We start from the raw sequence: 8,017 nt of genomic DNA on the forward strand, positions 1-8,017 counted from the left end.
ATGAAAATGTTGTAGTCATGGCAACAGGTACAGAGTATAAGGTGACATCATAATGTGATGTTACATATAGACCAGTGAAGGAGGGGTTTATGGGATGTATTTAAGAACGTCCGGGAGAGGAAGATACGGACGCCAGGGGGTTTGGGGTACAGGGGGTTTGGGGTACAGGGGGCAGGACAATGAAGGGAAAGTGAATTAAGGGGGGGGGGTGGTACAGGTGGTTGATTTTGGGGGGGTTTTAAAGTTGATGGGTGGGTAGCAGTGGGTACTGAAGGGGGTGGGAGGGTGTATTTGGGGCTGGTTGAGGGTATTCGGGGCTGGTTGAGGGTATTTGGGGCTGGTTGAGGGTATTTGGGGGGTGGTTGAGGGTATTTGGGGGGTGGTTGAGGGTATTTGGGGGGTGGTTGAGGGTATTTGGGGGGTGGTTGAGGGTATTTGGGGGGTGGTTGAGGGTATTTGGGGGGTGGTTGAGGGTATTTGGGGGTGGTTGAGGGTATTTGGGGCTGGTTGAGGGTATTTGGGGCTGGTTGAGGGTATTTTGGGGCTGGTTGAGGGGATTTTGGGGCTGGTTGAGGGTATTTTGGGGCTGGTTGAGGGTATTTTGGGGCTGGTTGAGGGTATTTTGGGGCATTGGAGAGCGTCTCTATCCCGTGCGGAGGATGATGTGAACACCAGAGTCGGTGAACACTGGTCCACTCATGTCTCCCACCTTCAGGGCAAAAGACGCGTCCTCAAAAGGCTTCTGCATCTGACCTGCAACACACACACACACACACACACACACATTACGATGTGTCCTCAAAAGGCTTCTGCGTCTGACCTGCAACATACACACACATTACGATGTGTCCTCAAAAGGCTTCTGCATCGGACCTGCAACACACACACACACATTACGATGTGTCCTCAAAAGGCTTCTGCATCTGACCTGCAACACACACACACAACAGAACAGGAAAGCACATCGTAACAGGAGAGCGCTTTTAGGGGTAGCAGCTTTATTGTGGGTGAAAAGCGTTTGTGTGTTACCAAAGTGTGTCAGCGTCAGGTGTGTGTGTGTGTGTCAGCGTCAAGTGTGTGTGTGTGTGTGTCAGCGTCAAGTGTGTGTGTGTGTGTGTCAGCGTCAAGTGTGTGTGTGTGTGTGTGTCAGCGTCAAGTGTGTGTGTGTCAGCGTCAAGTGTGTGTGTGTCAGCGTCAAGTGTGTGTGTGTGTGTGTGTGTCAGCGTCAAGTGTGTGTGTGTGTGTGTGTCAGCGTCAAGTGTGTGTGTGTGTGTGTCAGCGTCAAGTGTGTGTGTGTGTGTGTTACCTCTGCCGAAAGGGCCCAGGTCACCTCCGTTGCGAGCAGAGCTGCAGTCGCTGAACTGAGAGGCCAAGGCCTCAAACTCCTGCTCTCCTGACTTGATCTGCTCAATGTACTCTAAACAACAACAACAACATGTTAATAACAGACATTCATGTTACAATCTTCTCCCCACTACCCACTTTGCATTTACTCTGTAAAATGTTATTAACATAAAGACACACAGTTATAGCCCACATTAATATAACACACACTAATAATCCACACTAATACACTAATATAACATTAAATCCACACTGATATAACACACACTAATAATCCACACTGATATAACACACACTAATAACACACTAATATAACATTAATAACACACTAATATAACATTAATAACACACTAATATAACATTAATAACACACTAATATAACATTAATAACACACTAATATAACACATTAATATAACATTAATAACACACTAATATAACATTAATAACACACTAATATAACATTAATAACACACTAATATAACACATTAATATAACAGTACATCCACAAAAATAGCACACTAATAATCCGTATTAATATAACACACTAATAACGCGCACTACTATAACACACTAATAATCCACACTATAATAACACATTAAATCCACAAAAATAGCACACTAACAATCCACATTAATATAACAGTCTGCTCCCACTACTCACTCTGTATCAGGTCTAGGGCCTCCTCTTTGGAGCGTGTGATGTTCTCCTCCCTCCATGAGGACGGCCGTCGTGACTGGTTGTGCTTCACCAGGAGGTGGGAACAGCGCACCTTGTCTGGCTCGCCGCTTCCATCACCTACAGTGACACACAACTTTATTGTCCACTTCCATCAGCCACAACGCAACTTCAAATGTCCACCCAAAACACAGACAATGCAACACAAAGGGATTGTCCACTCCCATGAGCAAAAATACAATGCTACAAACAATGCAACGTTATTGGGCGTTATGTTACTACAGCGAACAAAAGAAGCGTGTCCCCTTGCTCAATTATCAATCCCCACATGAGCCACACACAATTGGAAAAGAGCCCTCGGTCAGACTGACGATCAGCACCTCCAGACAGAGAGCATGTCCACCATTCAAAGCCTCGCGTTAGGCATAGCACATCAGTAGAAGGCACAGGGGTGAAGAGAAGAACAGTCCAGAGAGAAGAGTCGAGAAACAGATGAGAAGAAAGGGAGGAGAGAGAGAAAGAGAGAGAGAAATAGTGTGTGGCAGTAGGGGTCTTTTAGGTTGTGAAACACAGAATCCAACTGGTGACGGGCATTTAACCAGAGGTCCATGCAGGCAGGGGAGCGACTCACCTGACCCAACCGGGCGCTCCCATTGGCTGGCATTGGTGATGTGGTTAAAGTAGTACACTCTGCCTGGGAGGGGTAGAGGAAGGGCGGGGGGGGGGGGGTGAGGTTGGTGTGGGTGGGGGAGAGAGGTTGGTGGGGGAGGGATGGATGGAGGGAGAGAAAAATGAGGAGCCGGTTTGGAATTGCGGGGTGGAGATAAAGACAGAGAAAACGGAGGAGGACACTGAACAAAGTCCCCAGGAACTTCCTTAACTTCTCCCTTTTCAATGTTTCCTTGATGTGCACGGAAGTTGTGCACGGACTTAAATGGGAACGGGCACGATGATTTCCACCCAACGGAATGGACAAATATGATGCTCTGCTCATCTGCAGAAAACTTGTAAATGTAGAATACATTTCGCCCGAGCTTCTCGGTCAGCCCCCGCAAACAGAACGGTCCATACTACCGCTGTAAAAGACTCATGTGTTTCACGTATGAAATAGACGCTACTAATGTCAAATGTATAAATGAAATGCAAATCCGAAAACCATTCCCGATCATTTCCCTGTGTTAGTTGTCATCTAGTCCAATAAAAAAAGAATCCAGCTAATGTGCGCAGGACAACATGACGTAAGTGTTATGGGCCTTGTTTCCTCTTACCTCAGCTAGAGAAGGCGTGAAATGAATGACCGGGCATGAATGAACTAGCCATCTCAAAATCTTTTGACACCCAAAGAGATCAACATTCAATGAAGACATTCCAAATAAATATTAATAACTTTTATAATATCCGCCGGGCGGATAGAACGTACAACCTACATCAAAACATGCACACACGGCGTTACTGGTCTAGCTAGCTACAGTAGCCAGTTACAGTACCAGTTATGTTAATGACTGGCTAACGTTTGCGATCTTTGCAACACAAGGGAAATGCACGGCACGTTAGAAGCAAGTACACACTCCTTAACATGCATTAAAGGTAGCCTGAATACGTTAACAGCAAATATTTCCCTATGTGCCATCACATCAGTTTACAATCTACCTATTTAATTCGCTAGGAAGCTAAGCTGCTAAGCTATCTAGCCATCTCAGTCAGAATTGTGATGACTTTCAATTGTGCGGCGCAACAAATCGTTCGGGACTCAGACGACGGCAGTTGTCTGCTGGTTATACGCCAGTGGCGAGGCATTCTACCTACTTGAACTGCGGCTCATTCGCTTCTCCCATCCGGACGGTAGTTTTTCATCCTCAGCGTCTGCCATTTTCCCTGCTTGCTTTCAAAACTGTGCAAGTCACTCCTCTTTTCCTCTCGTACTCGTTGAATGGGACCAAGTGTCGCGATGTTCCGCTTCTAGGTGTGAAACCTCAGTTGCAGTGGGCTCTAAGGGAATTCTGCTGATGCCTTCTAACCGACAGGTGTCAGCAAATAACAATGTTTAATGTTTTTACTTTTTCTTAGCGGTTTAGTCCATATCTGTGTTTTTCTATTTATGATAAATGTAATTTAATTTAGTTAATGTTGGTGTAACTGAACGGTTTACTCCACGTATGTAAGGTAAAAAAAAAATTTACTATCAGATTATTTCGTGATTAGTTACAAATTTATTTAATTACAACAATTTTCAGCACTTTGTGTCTGTTTTACGGCATACCTCTTTGTTGCAATATCCGCCCATTCTGGACATTATCCTGAGAGGCTATAAAATATATGTCAATCATCTGTTAAGACGTTTCATTGGTGCGTCGTCCGTTGTACACAAAGCGAAACACTTTACGTCTACGCAGGCTACAAGCAATTTTCCTTTGAGCACACATTTCGGGAACAACTAATAAGTCTACATTTAAGGTAAAGGGTTTAATTTTTTATTTAATTAAATCAAACGAAATACATAAAAAGTTAACATGTAGAAAGCAACGTCATTATCTAAGCTGTAATGTTTTGTAGTCCAACTCTATCGTTTGTTGATGAAGTGTTAGCTAACTAGCCCTACTAGACTATAAGCTCCAGATATGAAGAATAACGGTTTTTGTTGCAAGCCTGCTATATTGTAAATAACACATTACATTGTTACAGTTGAACTGACTATCCATTCTCGTTGCATTGTCATTACTATTATACAACCAAAGTGAATCCTAAAAACGTTTACAGCGTCCTAGCTGTCTCCGTATGCGATATGCTAACGCTGTTACAACCGTCCTAGAAACTCTGAATGTCTCTGTTTCTGCAGAACAGGAGAAAGATGATTGAAGTGGTATGCAATGACCGTCTGGGCAAGAAGGTCCGCGTAAAATGCAAGTATCCTTTTACGTTGCTGTCCCCCTTGCAAATTACAAATTTCGTGTGCACAGGATACAAGACGCAAGCCACACTGAAATTCCCCCACACGTGTCCTTGCTCAACAGTAATACGATACTGTGTTCCCTTATTATGGCTTTTGTATCATCGTCACAATCATGGAGTATTGACTTCCTTTTTTCAGTGTCTTTGAATCAGCGAGTGTGTGTGAAGTTGAGCGGAGTCGATGTGGATGGTAGAACAGTCCCACGGCATGAAGATGGAAACTGCCGCCAGCCACTTAGGGTTATATGAACGCTAGGTCACTGGGGTTTAGGTAAAAGTAATTTTTAATGGTATAAAATTGCTGGTCTTCATCTTGATAGTAAAACCTGTGTGTTTGTTTAAATGGGCACAGAGGAGTGAAGGTGACGACAGCAAAAGACCGCAATCAAGCAGACAAACACCGCTTCATAAATGCTTAAATAAAATACCTTATTCTGATGATACAAGCTTTTAGAAAGTTAAAAACGTTGAATGAATGGACCCGGGGTTTCCTGTACAGCCTTAACCCTCCCCTCCAGCTCTGAAGACACAATAGGTGACCTGAAGAAGCTCATCGCTGCCCAGACAGGCACCCGGTGGGACAAGATCGTTCTGAAGAAGTGGTGAGTGGTCTTCTACCCAGCCAGGGTCAGAGGAGGGGTCTTCTACCCAGCCAGGGTCAGAGGTCAGGGGAGGGGTCTTCCACCCAGCCAGGGTCAGAGGTCAGGGGAGGGATCTTCCACCCAGCCAGGGTCAGAGGTCAGGGGAGGGATCTTCCACCCAGCCAGGGTCAGAGGTCAGGGGAGAGATCTTCCACCCAGCCAGGGTCAGAAGTCAGGGGAGGGATCTTCCACCCAGCCAGGGTCAGAGGTCAGGGGAGGGTTCCTCTACCCAGCCTGGGTCCCAGGTCATGCGTCCTCTACCCAGGCAGGGTCAGAGGTCAGGAGAGGGGTCCTCTACAGGCTATACTGTCATAGTTTTCCATGTCAAAAAAACAACATGCAACCGCTACGATACAATAGAAGAGTGCAGGAAATGTACATGTATTAAGTAAAGTGTATGTTACAACTGGAATGTAGATGCAATGGAGACATTTGCTGGAATTGAGAAACGGAGGTAGTCACCGGCAAAAAGACTAGTTGAATGTTTCCCTGCAGTGAAAAAGTCTCTTGTGCCCTTGAGAGAACCTTAATGGGCTCTGTAGGGTCTTCTGAAGAAGAGTGTCTGCCGAAGGACTAAAATGTAAATGTGTCTTCATCGTTGTATGAGAAGCACTGATGCTCCTGTTTGGTTTTGTCTAAATATTGACGTGTGTCACCCCCCCGCCCCCCCCCCCCCCCCTCCCTCAGGTACACCATATTTAAGGACCACGTGTCTCTGGGAGACTGTATCCTTTTGAACCATCAAAGCAGCCGTTAATCTATTAAAACAGACATCTGGAAACTATGGAGCCATCGGATCAGCGGTTTTGGTGTTTAACTAGGAGACATCTGGTTACTTGAGCTATCAGATCAGCAGTTTCAGTGTTTAACTATAAGGAATCAGGAAATGATTGAGCCATCAGATCAGCAGTTTCACTAACAAGGATAAACTACTGAGCTGGCAAAACATCAGTTTCAAATGAGGAAACTGTGAAACCCTGACCTCAAATCTTTGCTTTCCTTTCCATTTTCACTTTTGGATGTTGCAAGGAACTGGAAATATTCACCAAAATGTTATATCTTCCTCTATCAAATATTTTTTTGTTTAGGTGATATGGAAATATTCTTTTGTGCAAGTTACCTAGATACTTGCTCCAAAATGCCATTATTTTTACTTCATTGCATGCGCTGCGTGTTTTGCTTTCAAAAGATATTGTTTCCTCATGATTCTCTCTGTAGCAGTCATTAGGAATGGTGAGCAGTATGTATAGAACCCAGAATCTTATCGTCAGATACACATAAAGGTGCCTTGCTCAAGGGCTGACCGATAGATTATTTTTACAGCCTGTTGGCATGGCTGTTCAAACCAGTAACCTGTGGCCAGAGGCTCTTACTGCTGAGCTGCCTGCCTCCACAGTTCTCCTCACTGGTTTTCTCCTTAACTTTTCTGCTTATAGATGAGATCCATGATGGACAGAACCTGGAGCTATACTATCAGTAGAAGACTGAGGACACGAGCGAGCATGCATGCGCACGCACCCACACACACACACCTTGTAATTACAGGGAGTAAAGTGCGTTACTCCATAGGGTTATTTTAACGGCTGACATTGTTCATGTTATAGTGATGTTTTGATATTGTTTGGAAATAAAAGCAAATGTACAGTATATTAGCCTAAAGTCTCCATCCTTAGCTTTCCAAGCTGGGGTTTTTAAACGGCTCCATCAAATAGTATTTTAACTTGTCCGACCAAGTGTATGGTTATGCAAGTAATAAGACCCACCGGGTGTAATAAGACCCACCGGGTGTAATAAGACCCACCGGGTGTAATAAGACCCACCGGGTGTAATAAGACCCACCCGGTGTAATAAGACCCACACACACCCACCCGGTGTAATAAGACCCACCCGGTGTAATAACACCCACCCGGTGTAATAACACACACACACACACCCACCCGGTGTAATAAGACCCACCCGGTGTAATAAGACCCACACACACCCACCCGGTGTAATAACACACACACACACACCCACCCGGTGTAATAAGACCCACCCGGTGTAATAACACCCACCCGGTGTAATAACACACACCCACCCGGTGTAATAACACCCACCCGGTGTAATAACACACACACACACACCCGGTGTAATAAGACCCACCCGGTGTAATAAGACCCACACACACCCACCCGGTGTAATAACACCCACCCGGTGTAATAACACACACACACCCACCCGGTGTAGTGTTGGCATTTGGACCTTGTTTCTATTGATCTACTGATGTAAGCCTCCCTGTTGCCGTGGTCCTTGACACTCCCGCCTCCAGATGAGATCCACGATGGGATGAACTTGGAACTTTACTACCAATAGAGCACGCCCCCAGCCATAAACACACCCCTGCCCCTCCCACAACCAATCCCCCCC

General features: G+C 45.2%; 2 protein-coding genes across 5 annotated transcripts; one reads left to right on the forward strand and one right to left on the reverse strand.

The window, feature by feature from the left end:
* Positions 1-529: 529 nt before the first annotated feature.
* pin1 (peptidylprolyl cis/trans isomerase, NIMA-interacting 1) lies at positions 530-4,004 on the reverse strand. Of its 3 annotated transcripts, none has more exons than XM_029122504.2 (5): positions 3,828-3,993; positions 2,653-2,715; positions 2,007-2,141; positions 1,307-1,417; positions 531-753 (listed from the first exon to the last, which is right to left on the reverse strand). In XM_029122504.2, exons 1-5 carry the CDS (start codon positions 3,889-3,891, stop codon positions 644-646), a joined length of 483 nt encoding a protein of 160 aa, XP_028978337.1. In that variant the 5' UTR covers positions 3,892-3,993; the 3' UTR covers positions 531-643. The 3 variants fall into 3 exon arrangements, with proteins under 3 accessions (XP_034150109.1, XP_028978337.1, XP_028978338.1); XM_029122505.2 differs by lacking the exon at positions 531-753 and adding an exon at positions 852-928 and having other exon boundaries at positions 3,828-4,000; XM_034294218.1 differs by lacking the exon at positions 2,653-2,715 and having other exon boundaries at positions 530-753; positions 3,828-4,004.
* Positions 4,005-4,339: 335 nt separating this feature from the next.
* On the forward strand, positions 4,340-7,258 carry ubl5 (ubiquitin like 5). 2 transcript variants are annotated; one of them, XM_029122506.2, is made up of 5 exons: positions 4,340-4,475; positions 4,858-4,925; positions 5,489-5,572; positions 6,299-6,336; positions 7,048-7,258. In XM_029122506.2, the coding sequence occupies exons 2-5, from the start codon at positions 4,870-4,872 to the stop codon at positions 7,089-7,091; spliced, it is 222 nt and encodes a 73-aa protein (XP_028978339.1). In that variant the 5' UTR covers positions 4,340-4,475; positions 4,858-4,869; the 3' UTR covers positions 7,092-7,258. The 2 variants fall into 2 exon arrangements, with proteins under 2 accessions (XP_028978339.1, XP_028978340.1); XM_029122507.2 differs by having other exon boundaries at positions 4,344-4,475; positions 4,863-4,925.
* Positions 7,259-8,017: the final 759 nt, after the last annotated feature.

The sequence above is a fragment of the Esox lucius genome, chromosome 9 (assembly GCF_011004845.1).
Source record: "Esox lucius isolate fEsoLuc1 chromosome 9, fEsoLuc1.pri, whole genome shotgun sequence".
NCBI lineage: Eukaryota > Metazoa > Chordata > Actinopteri > Esociformes > Esocidae > Esox > Esox lucius.